Below are 22837 nucleotides of genomic sequence, written 5' to 3' on the forward strand. Positions count from 1 at the left end.
TAAAATCAAAATACTACTTTCCATGTTAAAATGTAACTTCTATTGATACAAACCAAAATTTCATTCCATTCATCTGGAATGCGCCTCCTCCCTCCTGGGGATCCACTTCCTCAGTACATTCCATTATATTTTCCTTGCAATTAAAGTCAACCCCATCGCCATGATTTTGCTATATTGCTGCTGCCTCCTGGGGATAATTCATCCCTTTTTTCAAAAATGTGTTTGGCAGAGAAATTTGAATGTAAATTAAGATGTTTCTTTTTCTCAATGTTAGGTTTCTTTGAAAACTTAAAAATTACTGATTTCTTCTTCCAAAAATTTGCTTATGGTATTGTTAGCTAGAATAACGTAAAGAACTGAGTTTTCCTAATTTTTACTTTAGGTATTTCTTATTACTCAACTGATAAACTAGGAACTTTTGGTAAGTGTACTCCAGCCATTTTATTTTACTATTTTAATGAATATAACATGATATCTCTGAATTCTTTATTCAGTTACTGCTTCTAGAGTAGACATCATTATTTAGATCAGGGGTGTCAAACTCGTGTCCCATGGGCCGGATGCATCACGCACTGGCCACACCCACCCGTTTTAGCGAAGGACGGGAAGTTGCAGTACATCATGTGACAACATCATGATGCCATGAGTTTGATACCCCTGATCTAGATTAAGGATCCAGAAGCCCGAAGCAGCACTCTTCCTCCAAGATTATTGTCATAGCAGCAGTCCTCTGTAGTAAGCAAGACTGAGAAATGGCTGTCCGTAAAATATTTTTGTTCTCTTTCATTTCTCTCTCTTACATGCATACTTCATTTCAGAGTTCTTTGCCCTTATGCAAGTATGTTTAAGATGTCAATCCAATCCTAATTAAGCAATCACAGGAAATCTAAAGAGCTTGCTGAATTCAAAATGAAAAGCCTGCAATACATACACACACACTGTGAACATCATAAGCATATTTTTGGGGAATGTAGAACTAGAGTTAACAAAGCATTCTGACTGGCATATTCAGCTTTCTTAATTCGTAGCCAGTATGGCTATGAGTGGACAGCAGGTTGGTTCATGTTAAGCATAAAAATTTTAGGAGAAAAATCCCAAGGCTCATTTCCTCTGGTGCTTGCATTTATGACTAGGTCCTTTTGAAATATTAATATTAACTGTCTTCATTTTTGCACATGAACACTGACCAAAATGTGCATTGATTTCTGCTATGAAGTTGAACTTCCAGGGAATTGATAATTTCCAGTAATGTAATTTTTTTTAAATGATAATTTTTTTAAAAATCCCAGTTTTCCACAAAATTCAATGTAAATGAAGAAATGAGTATACCTTTTACGTTCACACCAATTCTAATGTCCGCAACTTTGAAAAAATATTTTTAAAAAAGAAAAAAGTTTACTAGTAATCAATAGAAACATTTTGTATTAGCTAGAAATATTTTAAACGGATAATATTCATAGTATTTCCCTAGGTAACTTGTACAAGTAGCTGCTAAAATTTAGAAGCTTCTATAGCCCTGATGCCGAACCTATGGCATGCATGCCACAGGTGGCACGTGGAGCCATTGGTCAGGACACACAAGGCTTATCCTGTCAGCTGGCCAGCAGGTGTCCTCTCATGCATGTGCTGGCCAGCTCACTTCGACCTTCTTTTGAGACCTTTTTTTGATCATTGGACCATGAGGATACTATAATGGCCATGTAAAAAATAGTCATAAGTTACTTTTTTCAGTGCCATTGCAACTTTGATAGAGCACTAAAAGAATGATTGAAAATCGATAACTACCATAACTACCAATACGTATGGTAGTGGAGAGTGCTATCATATCCTTTCCCAGTTTTCTTTAGCAGTGAGGTCTTCAGACATTCCCAGTTCATTTAATTCCCTGATCATTACTTCCTTTCTCTGAACTTATTTATACTATCCGGATATATCTGGAAAGAAGGTGACTGATGGAACACAATACTTAAAATAATGTTTGAACGAAACAAATAAAATCAAAATACTACTTTCCATGTTAAAAAGTAGATTCTATTGATACAAACCAAAATTTCATTTGCCTTTTTGCAGCCAGCCACATTGCAAAATGAACATGAGTCAGCAATGTAATCAACTTTTATTCTAAAATATTTTCCTGACTCCACACACAACAATCCTATTTCATGATCCAAAGGATTTCCTTTTTCTAACACAGAAAATTGCTTGGAAGCTATTTATTTTATATAGTTTTTTGAGTTCCAATAGTGTACATGTCTTCTCACTTTCTTGCTCCCGACTATTAAACCATCCACTTCTTTATGTCCACAAGACTCAATCATCCAGGCCAAAGGGTCTACAGGTTGAATCATGGCAACTGGACCAAGCTTTGTTAATTTGAGACATTTCATTGATCATCCAATCAACTTCATCAGTCAGAACAAAATTAGAATCAGAGAGTCATTAGAAGGTATCAACTCTTGCCACACCAACTTCAGGGGTTTCTCAGGTGGTGCAGTGGTTAGAATGAAGTATTGCAGACTACTTTTGCTAATGTCCGACTGCCAGCAGTTCGGCAGATTGAGTCCCACTCACTCAAGGTTGACTTAGCCTTCCATCCTTCCAAGGTCAGAAAAATGGAGATCTAGATTGTTGGGGGCAATATGCTGACACTGTAAAACCACTTAGAGAGGGTTGTAAAGCACTGTAAAGTGGTATATAATTCTAAGTGCTATTGCTATCCAGGACAAAGGTGTCTAAAGGTTTAATCAAGGCAACTGAATCAAACTTTGTTAATCTGAGACATTTACATTCCAACGACTCTTCACCTAACTAATTTTGCTGTTATTGACAGAATTGCTTAGATGAGCAATGAAACATCTCAGATTAACAAAGTTTGATTCTGTTGCCTTCATTCTACTCTCTGCATCTACAATATACTCTGTGAACTACTAGGGAGGGCTGTCTTTACCCTCTTTCTCTCATATGTGGTAGGCTGTATTGCCTCTTATTCATCTGGAATGCACCTCCTCCCTCCTGGGGATCCACTTCCTAAGTACATTCCATTATATTTTCCTTGCAATTAAAGTCAACCCCATCGCCATCATTTTGCTATATTGCTGCTGCCTCCTGGGGATAATTCATCCCTTTTTCAAAAATGTGTTTGGCAGAAAAATTTGAATGTAAATTAAGATGTTTCTTTTTCTCAATGTTAAGTTTCTTTGAAAAATTAAAAATTACTGATTTTTTCTTCCAAAAATTTGCATATAGTATTGTTAGCTAGCATAATGTAAACAACTGAGTTTTCCTAATTTTTACTTTAGGTATGTCTTCTTACTCAACTGATAAAATAGGAACCTTTGGTAAGTGTACTTTAGCCATTTTATTTTACTATTTTAATGAATATAACATGATATCTCTGAATTCTTTATTCAGTTACTGCTTCTAGAGTAGACATCATTATTTAGATCAGGGGTGTCAAACTCGTGTCCCATGGGCCGGATGCATCACGCACTGGCCACACCCACCCGTTTTAGCGAAGGACGGGAAGTTGCAGGACATCATGTGACAACTTCATGATGCCATGACTTTGATACCCCTGATCTAGATGAAGGATCCAGAAGCCGAAAGCAGCACTCCTCCTCCAAGATTATTGTCATAGCAGCAGTCCTCTGTAGTAAGCAAGACTGAGAAATGGCTGTCTGATCATCAAAAAAATGAACTTGCATAGTTGAGGGAAGACTTGAACATTAAACATTAAAACAAAAATTTATCAACTAGGTAACAATCAAATAACAATCAAAATAGGAAGTCAGAATTTTAAAATAATACTACCTATTTACTTTCACAAGAAAAAAGTATGCTATTATAAATCTATGCCCAGCTGTGAAATTACAACACAAATTCTCATTGGGAGAGAAAAGGAAACTTGGTATATTAAACCTAAATTAGGCATCATATTAAATGTTTTTTTTTAAACACTTAAGGCATAGCCTCACTAACTACTCATTGACCTCCAAAAAACATGTGTGTGGAGGGTTCGTGTGACTGGGAAACTTTTTTTAAATTTTTAAAGCATTTTTTACTACCTATTTGCCCAAAGTGGTAATAAAAAATGCTTTAAGTGAAAAAAAGGTTCAGCTGTGCCGTGTGATCATTTCACCCATACTCTGGCCCCAATGACTGAGTCAGATTGGATCCTGCAACATTATCCTGGGACATGTATATTTGCCTTAATTTGGGAAAGGCATATTTCAGGCCCCTGGCTTTAGGACAAGTGAAATATGGTACATTTGTAAGAGAGTATATAAATTTTTTGAAAAACTGGGGTTGGCACGTTGCTCTAAATCTAAAATATGGGATGACAACAGGAGTTGTTTATATGCAGAAGTAAGTAATAAAGAAAGTACAGATTTTTTTCAAAAATTTTATTGTACTGGATGGGAAGGTCAACTAACTGACAGGACTGAGATTGAGATTGTTATCTCATTCTATTTCTTCATCCTATTGATGTAATTATTTTGCATTTCAGGTAAACGGGTTGTAGTTGGAGGTAAAATATTTTTCTTCACTTTCATTTCTCTCTCTTATATACATACTTCATTTCAGAGTTCTAGGCCCTTATGCAAGTATGTTTAAAATGTCAATCCAAGCCTAATTAAGCAATCACAGGAAATCTAAAGAGCTTGCTAAATTCAAAATGAAAAGCCTGCAATACATACACACACACTGTGAACATCATAAGCATATTTCTGACTTCATGTTTTATATTAAGACAGAGAGCCAATTAAAATAAATTTTTGGGGAATGTAGAACTAGAGTTAACAAAGCATTCTGACTGGCATATTCAGCTTCCTTAATTCGTAGCCTGTATGGCTATAAGTGGGCAGCAGGTTGGTTCATGTTAAGCATGAAAATTTTAGGAGAAAAATCCCAAGGCTCACTTCCTCTGGTGCTTGCATTTATGACTGGGTCCTTTTGAAATATTAATATTAACTGTCTTCATTTTTGCACATGAACACTGACCAAAATGTATCATGATTTCTGCTATGAAGTTGAACTTCCAGGAAATTGATAATTTCCAGTAATGTAATTTTTTTAAATGATACATTTTTTAAAAATCCCAGTTTTCCACAAAATTAAATATAAATGAAGAAATCAGTATACCTTTTACGTTCACACCAATCCTAATGTCCGCAACTTTGAAAAAATATTTTAAAAAAAGAATTTTTTTTACTAGTAATCAATAGAAACATTTTGTATTAGCTAGAAATATTTTAAACGCATAATATTCATAGTATTTCCCTAGGTAACTTGTACAAGTAGCTGCTAAAATTTAGAAGCTTCTATAGGCCTGATGCCGAACCTATGGCACGAATGCCACAGGTGGCACGCGGAGCCATTAGTCAGGACACGCAAGACTTGCCCTGTCAGCTGGCCAGCATGTGTCCTCTCATGGATGTGCTGGCCAGCTCACTTCGACCTTCTTTTGAGGCCTTTTTTTGATCATTGGACCATGAGGATACTATAATGGCCATGTAAACAACAGTCATAAGTTACTTTTTTCAGTGCCATTGCAACTTTGATAGAGCACTAAAAGAATGATTGAAAGTCGATAACTACCAATACGTATGGTAGTGGAGAGTGCTATCATATCCTTTCACAGTTTTCTTTAGCAGTGAGGTCTTTAGACATTCCCAGTTCATTTATTTCCCTGATCATTACTTCCTTTCTCTGAACTTATTTATACTATCCGGATATATCTGGAAAGAAGGTGACTGACGGAACACAATACTTAAAATAATGTTTGAACGAAACAAATAAAATCAAATACTACTTTCCATGTTAAAAAGTAGATTCTATTGATACAAACCAAAATTTCATTTGCCTTTTTTCCAGCCAGCCACATTGCAAAATGAACATGAGTCAGCAGTGGAATCAACTATTATTCTAAAATATTTTCCTGACTCCACACACAACAATCCTATTTCATGATCCAAAGGATTTCCTTTTTCTAACACAGAAAATTGCTTGGAAGCTATTTATTTTATATAGTTTTTTGAGTTCCAATAGTGTACATGTCTTCTCACTTTCTTGCTCCCGACTATTAAACCATCCACTCCTTTATGTCCACAAGACTCAATCATCCAGGCCAAAGGGTCTACAGGTTGAATCATGGCAACTGGACCAAGCTTTGTTAATTTGAGACAGTTTCCGAAGAGAAGGTGTGGGAGGAGTAACCGATTATCTAGATCCCTTTCAGTCGGGATTTAGGCCTGGTTACAGCACGGAAACCGCTTTGGTCGCGCTGACCAATGATCTCTGGAGAGCCAGGGATGGGGGTCATGCCTCCGTCCTAGTGCTCCTTGACCTCTCAGTGGCCTTCGATACCATCGACCATGGTATCCTTCTGCGACGACTGCGGGAGTTGGGGGTGGGAGGCACTATTCTACGGTGGTTCTCCTCTTACCTCTCGGACAGGTCGCAGTTGGTGTTGGTCGGAGGGCAGAGATCGACCCCTAGGCCCCTGAATTATGGGGTGCCACAGGGTTCGGTCCTGTCCCCCCTCCTGTTTAATATCTACATGAAGTCGCTGGGTGAGATCATTCGACGGCAGGGGATAAAATACCATCAGTATGCGGACGATGCACAGCTATATCTGTCTGCCCTGGGCCAACTCAGTGAAGCGGTTGACGTGATGTGTCAGTGCTTCGAGGCTGTTAGGGTCTGGATGGGGGTTAATAAGCTTGCACTCAATCCAGATAAGACCGAGTGGCTGGTGTGTTTCCCTCCCACTAATTGGCCAAGTTTTCCATCTCTCAGGCTGGGGGGTCAAACAGTACGCCCCTCAGACAGGGTTCGCAACTTGGGAGTCCTCCTGGACCCACAGCTGACTTTTGAACACCACTTGTCGGCTGTGACCAGGGGGGCATTTGCCCAGGTTCGCCTGGTGCACCAGTTGAGTCCCTACCTGAACCGGGAGGCCCTCACAGCAGTCACTCGTGCCCTTGTGACCTCAAGACTGGACTACTGCAACGTGCTCTACATGGGGCAGCCCTTGAAGAGCATTCGGAGACTTCAGCTTGTCCAGAATGCAGCCGCGCGAGCAACTGTGGGTGCACCTCGGTACACCCACGTTACACCTGTCCTCCACGAGCTGCACTGGCTGCCTATTGGTCTTCAGATACGCTTCAAGGCGCTAGTCGTCACTTATAAAGCCCTTCATGGTATTGGACCTGGGTATTTGAGAGACCGCCTGCTGCCAATTACCTCCAATAGACCGATTAGATCCCACAGATTAGGCCTCCTCCGAATTCCACCCACTGGCCAATGCTGATTGGCGACCACCCGGAGGAGGGCCTTCTCTGTGGCTGCTCCGGCCCTCTAGAACAAGCTCCCCGTGGAGATTCGAACCCTCACCACCCTCCAGGCCTTCCGCAAAGCCCTTAAAACCTGGCTGTTCCGCCAGGCCTGGGGCTAATGAGCTTTTGTCCCCCCTCGAATGGTATGGCTGTTGTGTGTTTTTAAATTGTGGTATTGTTTTGTTCATTTTTTTCTTTTCCTTATTTGTAAACCCCCCCCCCCCCTTGACTTGGGTTGTAAGCCGCTCTGAGTCCCCTTCAGGGAAAAGGGCGGCATAGAAATATAATCAATTCAATTCAATTCAATGGGTATTAACCAAGCCTTCCTGCCTATTGGAGACTGAGTTAACCTTTGGAAGCCACACCTACTGCTCTCCTCTGGCTTCCCAGATTAACCTCAGTCTTCGGCCTGAAAGGAGTGTTACTTTGTCTCTCCCTTCTTTTCGAAAACTTAGGAGTTTTTTCCTTTTCAGCAAAGCATTTTTCTAACAGAGATTACTATTTAAAGATCAGCAGTTCGCCTCACCATCCTTCTGCTGTGCTCCGTGCCGCTTTTCAAGCTCCAGCTTGCCAGCGCGTGCACAGACTCCCTGTGCGACCGGCGGGCGCGTTGAGGAGGTGGAAGTCCCAGAGATTGCAGGGACGAAAGAAACGACTGTGCAGCGTCCGGAAGGGCCCAGGAAGGTCTGCGAGGACCGGGAAGCCACCGAGGATCGCTGCGGCAACTTCCAGTGGCGAGAGAGGATCCGGATGGCTCCAGCGGTTGCCATCTTGGTCAGTCGCCATTTTAGGAGCACATGGGTGAGCGCGTGATCAGCGTTCCTCTACGGACGCCGAAAGCGCTCACAAGGCACCAGGAAGCTGGAAGAGGCTTCCCTTTAGGCTCTACCCCGCCGGTGATCCGGGGGGTATTCCAGGGCTGTGCCTGCCGGCAGCTGAGACTACAATCCAGCAGCAGAAGAGCAGAGGCGGATCCAAGCCCCAAAGGAACAAATCCGCTCTACAGCCGGCTGCAGAAGGAGGATGTTGGTGAGCACCGTAACTGTAAGTAATGGCGGAGGCGACCAGGAGTAGGGATACCAGGCCCAGAGCCCCAGGGGGTGTGGAGCCGGATGAAGGGACCTCCAGGGCTGTTTCCCCGGCTCCCAGAAAAAGATCCCCAGTGAGGAGGGACAAGGTCAGGGCTCCCAAGAAGGTAGTCCCAGGAAGGAGGCCAGGGCGAGCAGGGCCTCGACCAGGGAATTCAGGGCGACCATCAGCCCTTCCCCCTCCAGATCATGATCTCCCCGCAGGCCTTCAGCCCGGGCTGAGATCCGGGCAGCATCTCCAGCCTCACCAAGGGGTTCCCATAGAGGGCACAGCTCCCTATCGCCCCCCCTTTCTCCGGCTCCCCCAGTGGACTCAAGAGCGGATCCCTTTGGTCGCAGGGCAACTAGCCCTGCTAGGCCTCGCCTGGCTCCTCTATCCCCTGAACCCAGGGAATATTCCCAGCCACCAGAGCTCCAGCCTGCACTGCCTGACCTCACCAACAGCTTCCAGGACATGCTAGCTAGGGCTCTGGCCCAGGTAATGGCCTCTAGTTTAAGCCAACAACCTCAGGGTTCCAGGAGCAGGGCCCCACAGGAACCTCCCAGGGTTCAGCAAGAACGCCCCAGCACTTCAGCTGCCAATGAAGCCAGGTCTCCCTCCCCTTCCACAGCTAGCGAGACCTCCGACCTGGAGGAGGGAGAATTGAAGGATGTGGGGTTCTCAGAGGACGAAGATCCCCAGGTAGAGGATGATTCTACCGTAGCGGGCCTCTTTCCCCCATCCTTATTTAGCTCCTTGCTCCGCAAGGCATCGGCCACAGCCAATCTGGATCCCCCCCCCCTGGATCCTAAGCTGGTAACAGAGACCTCTGGCAAGGGTAAGAGCAAAAAGAAAAAGGGACCCTTCCATAGACCCCCCCCCCCGTGGCTAAGGAGGAGATTCCCACGCCAGAGATGTTCATGGAGGTGCTTAAATTGCAGTGGGTAAAACCAGGGTCCTTCCCCACCCCAGGGGGAAATGAGAGAAAATTTTACAATCTCAATCAGACCTTTGCTCAAGCGCTCCAGGTACCTGAAGTGGACAATCCGGTAGCCACCCTGGCATCAGCTTCAACGGTCGTCGCAGGAGACACTGCCAACTGCCTCAAACCTGAGGACAAGAAGGCAGACATCGTCCTGCGCAAGACGTTCCAGGCTATCACCTGGGCCATCAGGGCGGCCGCCTCCACTTCTTTCTTCAACAGGTCTACGGTCCTGTGGTTGGAGCAGCTGAGGGACAGGACTCCGGCATCAGAGGTTCACCTCCTGCAGGACATTTCCAAGATGCTGGCGGCAACGCAATTCTCAGCAGACGCCACCTTGGACGGGGTAAAGTATGCCTCGCGTGCTATGTCTTCTTCAGTTGCTTCTAGGCACCTGCTCTGGCTACACCATTGGCAGGCGGAATCCCGGATGAAGTGGCACCTAACTGGCACAGACTACACCGGGGAGAAACTATTTGGGACGGTGCTGGACCCTATCCTTGTGGAGGATAAAAACAAGTGGAAGGTTCTCCCGACAACAACCAAACGTTCGGACTTCCGCCACGTGCCATACCCCAGGAGGACCCCCTACAGACCACCCGACGGGGACAACCAGAACCAGAGGTACCAAAACCCCAGGTTCCACAGGCAGGGGGATAGACAATTCCAGAACAGATTCAGGGGCCAACAACAGGGCAAGCGGCCCTTTTAAGGAGGAGGCGGTAGCCCCTTCCACAGGTTCAAGTTATCCGACTCCGGATCACCCCATCGGCGGTCGCCTCTCCATGTTTGCGGATGCCTGGGATCGTATCACCTCGGATGAGTGGGAACTCCAGACGGTAAGGCTCGGGCTACACCTGGAGTTCCTCTCCCTCCCCCCCAGTAGGTTCTGCACCTTTGCTTCCTCCACAGACCCGACCAAGAGGACTCTTAAGGCCAAGGCCATTAAGCACCTATTAGACATCAGGGCCATTGAGAGGGTTCCAGAGGGGGAGAAGGGCTCCGGATTCTACTCGAACCTCTTCCTAGTCCCCAAGAACTCAGGGGGATGGAGAGCCATCCTGGATCTTAAACTATTCAATTCCAGGGTGGTATACCGCAAATTTAAGATGGCCTCCCTGAAATCCATCTTGGAAGGCATCCGGCCGGGCGATTTCCTGGCATCCATGGACCTCACAGAGGCATACCTGCATATCAGGATCGCCCCGGAACACCGTAAATTCCTGAGATTCTCCCACGAGGGGAATCACTTCCAATACAGAGCTCTGCCCTTTGAGCTGGCCTCAGCCCCCAGGACATTCACCAAGGTGCTTGCAGCAGCAGCAGGTCACCTACGCTCCCTCCCAGTCCATTGGTTCTGCCATTTAGACGACATCCTCGACTTAGCCAGGTTGCCTGACTCGGCTGCACAGGACTTGGGTACCACCATCGACACCCTTAGATCCCTGGGTTTCTCCATTAACCTGGAGAAGAGTCACCTTGTGCCCTCCACCAGGCTCCTTCACATAGGGTCCATCATCGACTCAGTGGCTGGGGAGGTTTTTCTGTCCCAGGATCGTAAGGACAGCATCGTTAAGATGATCCACGAGGTTTGCAAGTCACGCTCTGTCCCTGTAGTTCTTCTTTCCAGGCTCCTGGGGAAGTTCATCTCGTGCATAAGGATCGTGCCATGGGCTTGCCTACACGCCAGGGAGCTCCAGTGGTTCCTGCTGCCCCACCAGAAAGCCGGGATGAGCAATGCCACTTTCAGGATCCGGGTGTCACCCCAGGTGCTGCTATCCCTTCGCTGGTGGCTGTCCTCAGCCTTGAACAGAGGATGCCTCTTCAGAGAACTGGCAAGGATGACACTCACCACCGACGCAAGTCTCTTCGGCTGGGGGGCCCACCTGGAGAACCAGATCGCCCAGGGCCGGTGGACCCCAACAGATATGAGAAACAACATCAACTGGCTCTCCGACACTTCAAGGGCATAGTGAACAGACATCACATCCTAGTCCTGACAGACAATGTAGCGGCCAAGGCCCACGTGAACAGACAGGGTGGCACCCACTCCAGGGCTCTTCACAACAAGATGCTGCGGCTGGGAAACTGGGCAGAGAGGCACCTGCTGTCCATCAGAGCGGAACACATCTCTGGAACAGAGAACCATCAGGCAGACTGGCTTAGCAGGGAGACGGTGGACAACGGAGAGTGGCAGCTCCACTCCTCGATCTTCCGTTGGATCTGCGAGAGGTTCAGACATCCGACGGTGGACCTATTCGCGACCCCGCAGAACGCCCAGCTGCCGGAGTTCGTTTCGAGATTTCCGACCAGGGGAGCCATGGACACGGACGCTCTTTGATGCAGATGGCCACCAGGTCTTCTCTACGCCTTTCCCCCCCTTCCCCTCATCCCCGGGGTCCTGAGGAGGGTGGTAGCGGAGGGAGCAGAGGTGATAATGGTGGCTCCCTTCTGGCCGCGCCGACCCTGGCTGGCAGACCTAGTGGACCTGTCCACAGCCCCTCACTGGAGAATCCCAGCAGGGGAGGTAGCTCTGCACCAGGGGTCTCTGGAGCACCCGGACCCAGAGTGGCTTCATCTGACCGTCTGGCGATTGAGCGGGAACAATTAAGGGAGGCTCAATTTTCCGAAGAGGTCATCAGGAAAGTAGATCCAGGAGGCAGTCCACCACCCATATCTACAATGCTTCCTGGGTGGCCTTTGCAGACTGGTGCCAAGCTAAGGGCCTCTGCCCAACGGCGGCCTCAGTTCCGCAGGTCCTGGACTTCCTCCAGGAGGGCCATCAGAAGGGCCTAGCCACCAGTACTCTTAGACGTCAGGTCTCCGCTCTTTCTACGATTCTGGGGGGGGAGTGAATGCTCCTCCCTTGTCCCAACATCCGGTACTTAAACGGTTCCTCAAAGGGGTGGCGAATCTGAAACCCTCAGTGGTCCATCGATTCCTCCCCTGGGACCTACCCATGGTCCTCCAGGCCCTGACGGAAGCACTGTTCGAACCTTTGAGGGAGGTCTCCCTCCAGCTACTGACCCTTAAGGTCATCTTCCTGGTCGCCATCACTTCGGCCAGAAGAGTCTCGGAGATCAACGCTCTCTCCAGCCGGGCGGATCTTTGCACCTTCCTAGATAACAGGGTCATCCTCAGACTCAACCCTTCCTTCATGCCCAAGGTCAACTCCCCCTTCCACAGGGCGCTAGAGGTCATTCTACCGGATTTCTGTCCCCATCCTTCCGGAGAGAGGGAGAAATCCTGGCACAAGCTGGACGTCAGAAGAGCCCTGCGCATATACCTGAAGCACACGGCCTCCTTTAGGTGTTCAGAGGCCCACTTCATGTCCTTCCAACCATCCTCCCAGGGAGCCAAGGTCTCCCCGGCCACCATCAGCAGATGGATTACAGCGGCCATTTCACAGGACTACAAGGCACGTGGCCTCCAGGTCCCAGAGGATATGACAGCGCACTCCACTAGAAGTGCGGCCACCTCAGCTGCCTGGTCCACCCAGGCACCCATAGAGGAGATATGCCAAGCGGCCGCCTGGGCCTCTCCGTCTCCCTTCATTAAGCATTACAGACTAGACGACTATGCCTCTGCGGAGGTCTCATTCGGCAGGAGGGTTCTGCAGGGAGTCCTAGACTCTCAAAGGAGCTCAGGCCAGTCTAATCCCTCCCAGGACATCTAGCTTTGGTATGTCCCATGATTACTCCTCCCACACCTTCTCTTCGGACCCTGGCAGTTGGACTTACCTGAACTGCATGTTTCGAGGAAAGGTGTGGGAGGAGTCACTTCCCCCCCCCATTAGGGCGCCCCGCGCCTGGGGGCCTGAGCAAGTCCAGGTTCAGCTTAACGGTTAGGAAGGATATGAGTTGGCTGTTCTTGTTTATCCTTCCTTTCAGATGCTGCTACAATCCATCGGTTAATCTGCGAAGCCAGAGGAGAGCAGTAGGTGTGGCTTCAAAAGATTACCTCAGTCTCCAATAGGCAAGAAGGCTTGGTTAATACCCATGGTTACTCCTCCACACCTTTCCTCGAAACATGCAGTTCAGGTTAGTCCAACTGCCATTTCATTGATCATCCAATCAACTTCATCAGTCAGAACAAAATTAGAGTCAGAGAGTCATTAGAATGTGTCAACTCTTGCCACACCAAATTCAGGGGTTTCTCAGGTGGTGCAGTGGTTAGAATGAAGTACTGCAGACTACTTTTGCTAATGTCCGACTGCCAGCAGTTCGGCAGATTGAGATCCACTCACTCAAGGTTGACTTAGCCTTCCATCCTTCCGAGGTCAGTAAAATGGAGATCTAGATTGTTGGGGGCAATATGCTGACACTGTAAAACCACTTAGAGAGGGTTGTAAAGCACTGTAAAGTGGCATATAATTCTAAGTGCTATTGCTATCCAGGACAAAGGTGTCTAAAGGTTTAATCAAGGCAACTGGACCAAACTTTGTTAATCTGAGACATTTACATTCCAACGACTCTTCACCTAACTAATTTTGCTGTTATTGACAGAATTGCTTAGATGAGCAATGAAACATCTCAGATTAACAAAGTTTGATTCTGTTGCCTTCATTCTACTCTCTGCATCTACAATATACTCTGTGAACTAATAGGGAGGGCTGTCTTTACCCTCTTTCTCTCATATGTGGTAGGCTGTATTGCCTCTTATTCATCTGGAATGCACCTCCTCCCTCCTGGGGATCCACTTCCTAAGTACATTCCATTATATTTTCCTTGCAATTAAAGTCAACCCCATCTCCATCATTTTGCTATATTGGTGCTGCCTGCTGGGGATAATTCATCCCTTTTCCAAAAATGTGTTTGGAAGGAAAATTTGAATGTAAATTAAGATGTTTCTTTTTCTCAATGTTAGGTTTCTTTGAAATATTAAAAATTACTGATTTTTTCTTCCAAAAATTTGCATATAGTATTGTTAGCTAGCATAATGTAAACAACTGAGTTTTCCTAATTTTTACTTTAGGTATTTCTTCTTACTCAACTGATAAAATAGGAGCTTTTGGTAAGTGTACTTCAGCCATTTTATTTTACTATTTTAATGAATATAACATGATATCCCTGAATTCTTTACTCAGTTACTGCTTCTAGAGTAGACATCATTATTTAGATCAGGAGTGTCAAACTCGTGTCCCATGGGCCGGATGCGTCACGCACTGGCCACACCACCCATTTTAGCAAAGGGCGGGAATAGTGTACATGTTCTCCTGTGCGCTGCTTGGGGAATCCAAGCATGGGTTAATTTTGTCCATTAACCTAGAGACTGAGTTATGTAATTGTTGACCACACCTTCTCTGACTGAAGTAGTTTTTTTACTCAGTCCAACCTAAAGAGGCGTACAAACCTTTTCTCTAGGATATCAGACAACATTAACTTCACACCTTTGTTTCTGGAGGTTTGGATTTCTGGATTTTATGTTTGACTGAATATTTGTGGATTTGACAGGGCACGTTATCTGTTCGATCCGGCGGGCACCTATTACGCTGGGCTAGATTGTTTCCCTTGGGAGCTTCTGCGAGTTCCCTTCTGGCTCTCATGGCTGGGGGAATCTACACGTAGCAGGACTGCAGCTGTGTACAAGAATTTATCAACTAGGTAACAATCAAATAACAATCAAAATAGGAAGTCAGAGTTTTAAAATAATACTACCTATTTACTTTCACAAGAAAAAAGTATGCTATTATAAATCTATGCCCAGCTGAAAAATTGCAACACAAATTCTCATTGGGAAAGAAAAGGAAACTTAGTATATTAAACCTAAATTAGGCATCATATTATGTTTTTTTTTAAACACTTCAGTCTAATGTTGCCTTTACATAGCCTGACTAACTGCTCATTGACCTCCAAAAATATGTGGAGAAATGTATGAGGACAAATTATGCTCTATAAAGATCACTTGGAAGTGGGAGATAATTCCAATATAATTTACCAGATCCCCTGCATGGATTGCCTGTAGAAACTAACTACCAAATTGCAAGAAGACAAGCAAGCAGTCATATGAGGAGATCAAAACTCAGTCATCTCACATTACAATAATCAATAATAAGCATGGCTTGGTGGGCGTGGCTTGTTGGGGGGTTTCATGTGACTGGGTGGGCGTGGCCAATTTTTAAAAAATTTTAAAGCATTTTTTACTATTTATTTGCCCAAAGTGGTAATAAAAAATGCTTTAAGAAGTGAAAAAAAAGGTTCAGCTGTGCCATGTGATCGTGGGAACCTTTTTTTTTACTTTTTAAAGCATGTTTACTACCGGTTTGGGTGAATAGGTAGTAAAAAAATCATTAAAAAGTGAAAATAAAGGTTCTCACAGCTGATTGTCATATGGAACCTTTTTGTTCTCTTTTAAAAGCATTTTTTTTCCTGTTCGCCCGAACCGGCAGGAAAAAATGCTTTAAAAAGTGAGAAAAAAGCTTCCAATGATCAGGTGACTCACAGCTGAGCTGCGTGATCCTCTAAATCTTTTTGTTACTACTGGTTCGCAGAACCAATGACAATCGTCACTACCTGTTCATGCAAATTGGTGCGAATCAATAGCATTTCACCCCTACTCTGACCCCAATGACTGAGTCAGATTGGATCCTGCAACATTATCCTGGGACATGTATATTTGCCTTAATTTGGGAAAGGCATATTTCAGGTCCCTGGTTTTAGGACAAGTGAAATATGGTGAATTTGTATATAAACTTTTTGAAAAACTGGGGTTGGCATGTTGCTCTAAATCTAAAATATGGGATGACAACAGGAGTTGTTTATATGCAGAAGTAAGTAATGAAGAAAGTACAGATTTTTTCAAAATTTTTATTGCACTGGATGGGAAGGTCAACTAACTGACAGGACTGAGATTGAGACTGTTATCTCATTCTATTTCTTCATCCTATTGATGTAATTATTTTGCATTTCAGGTAAACGGGTTGTGCTTGAAGGTGGAGGTAAAATATTTTTGTTCTCTTTCATTTCTCTCTCTTATATACATACTTCATTTCAGAGTTCTTTGCCCTTATGTAAGTATGTTTAAATGTCAATTCAATCCTAATTAAGCAATCACAGGAAATCTAAAGAGCTTGCTAAATTCAAAATGAAAAGCCTGCAATACATGCACTCCCCCCCCCCCCACACACACACTGTGAACATCATAAGCATATTTTTGGGGAATGTAGAACTAGAGTTAACAAAGCATTAGTTCAACTTCTGACTGGCATATTCAGCTTCCTTAATTCGTAGCCAGTATGGCAATGAGTGGGCAGCAGATTGGTTCATGTTAAGCATAAAAATTTTAGGAGAAAAATCCGAAGGCTCACTTCCTCTGGTGCTTGCATTTGTGACTGGGTCCTTTTGAAATATTAATATTAACTGTCTTCATTTTTGCATATGAACACTGACCAAAATGTGTCATGAATTCTGCTATGAAGTTGAACTTCCAGGAAATTGATAACTTCTAATAATGTAATTTTTTTAAATGATACATTTTTTTTAAAATCCCAGTTTTCCACAAAATTCAATATAAATGAAGAAATCAGTATACCTTTTACGTTCACACCAATCCTAATGTCCGCAACTTTGAAAAAATATTTTTAAAAAAGAAAAAAGTTTACTAGTAATCAATAGAAACATTTTGCATTAGCTAGAAATATTTTAAATGGATAATATTCATAGTACTTCCCTAGGTAACTTGTACAAGTAGCTGCTAAAATTTAAAAGCTTCTATAGTATACCAGTGTGATTAAAATAAATTATTTTGTATCTTTCTCATTATTAGAACTGGAAAAGAAGATTCTTTTCCCCAATATGTTTTGTAGAGTTTGATTGAAAGTCTATAACTTCATTTGAAGCGTGGGATAAAGTATTCTAACAATAGCTTAGGCCTATCTGTTTTGTTTACTGTGGGCCTCATGGGATCATTCAGAATAATAAAATAGTCAAAAGAATGTATATCCATTTTCCCCTATGGGTCTTCAGTTCCTCAATAGAGATGTTGTCTGTTTGGAGGATGAGCAGACATCAAGAAAGAGTCACAATGAATTGTATAATGTTGAATGAGGGTTCATCAGAATTAAGCAGATACTTTGGATAATATTGACATGGGTTCTTTTAACAATACCCAATTTGGTGGGCTCAAGACACAAGAGATCCAACAACACAGGTCCCTAGACAAAACACAATGCAACTGCTTGCATTCCCACATACTATTATTCACTACTAACTCTTCTGCACAGTTACTGGTACTCTACTATTGCTACTCCAACTACTACTCCTTGTGAGTACTGCTAGAGGAATCAGGAGGGTTGGCTAAATATTAAAATCAAAGCTGAATGCTGAAAACATAAAGCCTTTAATATATGGGCAGTTCCAGTGATATGCTACTCAGCTGGAATCATCAACTGGACTTTGGCTAAACTGAAAAACTTGGACTGGAAAATTTGCAAACTTTTGAATATGTTTCACGCTTTACACCCACAAATCGACAGGTTGTACCTGCCAAGAAAATTTTTAAAAATTTTTAAATGTATGTGAAAAGCGCTACTGAACTTAAATCAATACTCAACACAGTTCAACTGTTCAGCAGTAACATCAAAATGAACTTTGGACTTGAAAAATGTGCTATATTTTCCATGCAGCAAGGAAAAATGGAAAAAAATAGAAGGAATAGAACTACGAAATGGAAGCCTAGTGAAAGCATTAGCAAAGGATGACAGTTACAAATACCTAAGCATATTGGAAGCAGATAACATCTTGAATGGAAAAGTCAAAGAGTCAACGCAAAAGGAATACATCAGGTGGGTCCACAAAATATTAAAATCAAAGCTGAATGCTGGAAATATAATTAATGTCATTAATACATGGGCAGTTCCAGTGATACAGGACTAATCAACTAGACTTTGGAATAATCAACTGGACTTTGGCTAAACTGGAAAACCTGGACCGGAAAACATGCAAACTCTTGAATATGTACTACGCTTTACATCCACGAAGTGACAGGTTGTACCTGCCAAGAAAAATAGGGGGCAGAGGACTATTGCAAATCCATCAAACTCTAGATGAAGAAAAAATGAAGTTTGAGTGATTATGTGAACCAAAGTACAGAAAAATTGCTGCAGACTGTGAATATGGAGAACAGTGTAAAAACAACACAAGCAAAGACAGAATATAAGGAAAAACAGCTGGGTGACAGATTGAATAGATGGAAAACCAAAGCTTTGCATGCACACCACTTGAAAAACATTGAAGGAAAATGTAATGACAACTTGACATGGACATGGCTTAAGATTGGAACCATCAAGAAAGAAACTGACGGTTTAATACTGGCTGCTCAAGCACTACAAACTAATGCCATGAATGCGAAGATACAAAAATCCATTGACAATCCAAACTGCCGGCTTTGCAACAACAAAGTTGAAACTGTTTCACATTTAATATGTGAATCAGAGGTGGGTTCTTCCCGGTACGGTATGCCATGTAGTGAACATCTGGCGTACCAGACAGGATTGGTAGGGATGTCAGCCTGGCCACACCCCCGTACTGGCGAAAGAAACAGCTGAGGAAGGAACAGGAGCAGAGGCTTTGGCTGTTGGAAGAAAAGCCCGCACTTCGTTCTCTTTGACAGCTGCCTTGCTTGCCGTGGGCAGAAATCAGGGGGAGAGAGGGAGAAGAAAGCCGAGCTTCTGCTAGGAACGGCCTTCTCCTCCCTCTCTCCCCATGATTTCTTTTTTTCGACGCTCTCACTGAGGAAGAAGGCAGGGATGCTGGCTTCCCTTACCACTCGCCACTGCCACTTCTGCGGCTGCCAGCTGCAGCTTCGCCTGCCCTGCTTAGCTGAGTAGCTGGCCAGGAAAGTGGCAAGTGGGCAAGTGCCAGCCAGTATCCCAGTATCCTTCCTCCACGAGTGTGGCCAGGAAAAATCAGGGGGAAAGAGAGGGAGGAGAAAGCCAAGCTTCTGCTAGGGATGGCCTTCTTCTCCCTCTTTCCCCCTGATTTCTCTCTGGCTGCACTCGCAGAGGAAGGAGGCAGGGATGCTGACTGGCACTCGCTTCCCTTACCGCCACTGCCACCACTGTGGCCCACCAGCTACAGCCCTGCCTGCCCTGCTTAGCTGATCAGGAAAGCGGCGAGAGGGGCGAGCGCTGGCCAGCATTGCTGCCTTCTTTGTTTGAAAGCTGCGGCAGCAGGGAAACAGAGGCTTCTTTACCAGCCTCCCAGCTGATCCAGCTCCCCTTACACACATGCTTCATGCTGCGGCAAGCATGATGTGTGTATGTGACATGCATGCCTTCCATGGTGTGCCCAACACTTTCAGGCACCCACCAGGTCACTTGCCAAGTGGCAGAGAAATCAGGGTTCAGCAAAAGGGAAAAAAACTGATCCAGTCCCCCTTACACAGACGCCTCATGCTGTGGCAAGTGGGATGTGTGTCTTCCATGGCATGCCCAACACTCATCCGCCGAGCGGCAGACAAATTGGACTTCAGCAAAAAAAAAAAAAAAGCCATTTGAAATTAGCCTTCTCTGCCGCTCTGCTAAAAAGGTGGGAACTACAGCCAGGAGATAACAGGACGACTAACCATATTCAGGTAACCCCCAGAGCGGAAAGATGCTGAATTGGGGGAATCTGTGAGTTGGTTTGTAGGACACGGATGGCCATGATCATAGGATTTGTTGGGTGTCAGTTTTAGTTCATAGAATATATCTACAAATATAACTGGAAGTTGTGTGTGTGAGAGAGAGAGAGGGGGGGGGGTGAATGCAGCAAAATTGCACAAACTGATTACAAAGCTAGACACAACCAAGTTGCCAAATTAATCCACTGGTGATTATGTAAACAATACGACTTACCTGTATCCAAAAAGTCATGGGAGCACAAAGTTGAAAAAGTTACTGTAAATGACAAGGTGAAAATTTTGTGGGACTTTCGAATACAGATGGATCGTCATTTGGAACACAACAAGCCAGATATCATAGTTATAGAGGGCCAAAACGTACAATTTATTGACATCATGTACCAGAAGATGCCAGAGTCGAAGAAAAAGAATTGGAAAAAATTATGAAATACCGCGATTTGACCATAGAAACTACCTGATTATGGATGAAACATGTAACAATGATACCCATTGTCATCGGGGCACTTGGAACCATGTCCAAGAATTTTATAAGATACATCAACAAATTGCAGCTTCCTGCAATAACACCAGCGGAACTGCAAAAACCTGTGCTACTCAGAACATCGTATATTTTAAGAGGTACTTGGTTGATACCTAGGATGCAGGGGTGCGTTTCAATTTTTTTTACTACTGGTTCTGTTGGCATGGCTAGATGGGAGGCATGTGACTGAGTGGGCCTACTTGACATCACTCACGCATAAGCACATGAACATGCACAAGCAGTCATTTGCCCCCCACTTAGCCACGCCCACAGAAACACAAAAATTAGTTTTGCCAGCTGGGTGACTGGCAAAGAACCCTTAGTTTTCCCACTGCCCCAGCTCTTGGAGGAAGGAGGCAGGGATGCTGGCCGGCGCTCACCCCCTTGCCACTTTCCCAGCGAGCTAAGCAGGGCAGGCAGGACCTGGGCTGCAGCTGGCAGGGAGGGGGCAGTAACACTCAGTCCTGCAGGGGCAGTGATGGCAAGTAGTAAGGAAAGCAAGTGCCAGCCAGCATCCCTGTGTCTTTCCTCCGAGAGCCAGGGCAGCAGGGAAACCTAGGCTTTTTTGCCAGTCTCCCAGCTGATCTGTTCCATCCAACCCCCCTTCTACACACACAAACACACACAGACACACACACCAATTGCCACGGCACAAGGAGAGGAAGAGAAATCAGGGAAAGAGGAAGGAGAAGACATCTCTAGCAGCTCAGCCTTCTCCCTCTACCCATGTTTTTTTCCTCCTTTCCACGTGCCATGGCAAGCGCAGTGTGTGTGTGTGCATGTGTAAGGGGGGGTTAGATGTGACAGATCAACTGGGACGCTGGCAAAGAAGCCTTGGTTTCCCCACTGCCGTGCTCTCGAACAAAGGAGGCAGGGATGCTGGCCGGCACTCGCTTCCCTTACCACTTGCCTTTTCTGCAGCATCCTCCTCCCCTTTGGATCACCCTGCAGCGGGGGAAGAGAAACGGAGTGGGCACTTGAGTAGGAGACTTAGGATGTCCCCTTGCCCTCCCGCACCATTGCCACCACCACTGCCACCACCACTCTCAGCTCCAGCACAGCATCTGCATTTCAACCAAGGGCCGCTCGACCACCCACCGGCCAGGCCGGACTGGATACCAATGTCAGAAGGTAAGTGGGCATGGGGGACTGCAAGTAAGGCCATGTGGAAGGCAAGGAAGCATGGCAGAGCTGCAGGAAAAGGGGCAGCTAACTAAGCCGTGACTCGCAGGTTTACCTGGCAGACAGATCAGGGATGCAGCACTTCAGACAGGCAAGCTGCAGAGCAGAGATTGGGTGGGGTGGGATGAGCGAGCAGTGACCAAGGAACCGGTATGGGGTGTGGCTAGGCCGCCATTGCTACTGATTCAAAAAGCGGTACATCAGATTTTTACTACCTCTGGCGTACCAGACCGGACCGGTAGGAACCCACTTCTGCTAGGATGCTGGCAGCAACTCGTATCAACCATTAGCACCAGTCAATGGTATTTATGATGCATTTTTGAATGTTCAGTTGACAGAGTTTCATGTTTAATGAATAAAGTATATTACTACTACTACTACTACTACTACTACTACTACTGCTACAACAACAACACATCAAGAAATTGTAGCTTCCTGAAGTAACACTAGTAGAACTGAAAAAACTTTGCTGCTCAGAACATCATGTATTTTAAGAAGATACTTGGTTGATACCACTGGTCAATGGTATTTGTGACCCATTTTTAAATGTTCAGTTGTCTGTGTTTCATGTTTAATGAATAAAAGAGATAACAACAACAACAACACTCAACACTCATTCAGAGACCAAATTGTAAAAAATATAGAACTTAAAACACTCCGCAATGATACTATATACTGGCAATATTTATTACTGTGCTTAGTTAAAATAATATCCACATTTTTATTTTTTAGATTTTTTTATCTTGCCTTTTTCCTATACAATTTAAGACAATGAATATATCAATTCTCCCTTTCCCTCCTATTTTACCACATTTTTTCTTCTGGGCAGGATAAGAACAGCAAACATTGATTTTAATATTTCTGTCTCTGTTTGGGAAGACAATAGGAAAAACCTTAGAAAGGAAATTGAGGAAGAATATGTGCCATTTTCTTTAATGTCTTCAAACCTGCGTGGAAAATTTCTAACTAGTTTTGTGGTTCTAATGAAGAAAAGTGAACCTTTGGAAGAACTGGAAGAACTGGAGCTCCAGGTAAAGAATTTTCTGTTGTTAATACTGTGGTTCATTTCCTTTACTTCTCATAGTTCTACATAACTGTAGCAGCTGTATATGATCTATACAAGAGTAT

The 22837-nt window shown here is 44.6% G+C and overlaps 1 protein-coding gene across 8 annotated transcripts in view; it reads left to right on the plus strand.

Annotated features, from left to right (window-relative positions):
* Nucleotides 1–22837, plus strand: part of GSDMA (gasdermin A) — a 50053-nt gene that overhangs the window by 20761 nt on the left and 6455 nt on the right. For 4 of the 8 annotated variants that reach the window (XM_032235036.1, XM_032235034.1, XM_032235035.1 and 1 more), the window contains 7 exons: nucleotides 383–421; nucleotides 3300–3338; nucleotides 4508–4528; nucleotides 14362–14400; nucleotides 16298–16324; nucleotides 21449–21658; nucleotides 22589–22740. In XM_032235036.1, the coding sequence (XP_032090927.1) occupies nucleotides 383–421; nucleotides 3300–3338; nucleotides 4508–4528; nucleotides 14362–14400; nucleotides 16298–16324; nucleotides 21449–21658; nucleotides 22589–22740 (527 nt within the window). The remainder of the gene's footprint in view (nucleotides 1–382; nucleotides 422–3299; nucleotides 3339–4507; nucleotides 4529–14361; nucleotides 14401–16297; nucleotides 16325–21448; nucleotides 21659–22588; nucleotides 22741–22837) is intronic. The other 4 variants (XM_032235037.1, XM_032235040.1, XM_032235038.1 and 1 more) reach the window with 4 other exon arrangements.

The sequence above is a fragment of the Thamnophis elegans genome, chromosome Z (assembly GCF_009769535.1).
Source record: "Thamnophis elegans isolate rThaEle1 chromosome Z, rThaEle1.pri, whole genome shotgun sequence".
Lineage (NCBI taxonomy): Eukaryota > Metazoa > Chordata > Lepidosauria > Squamata > Colubridae > Thamnophis > Thamnophis elegans.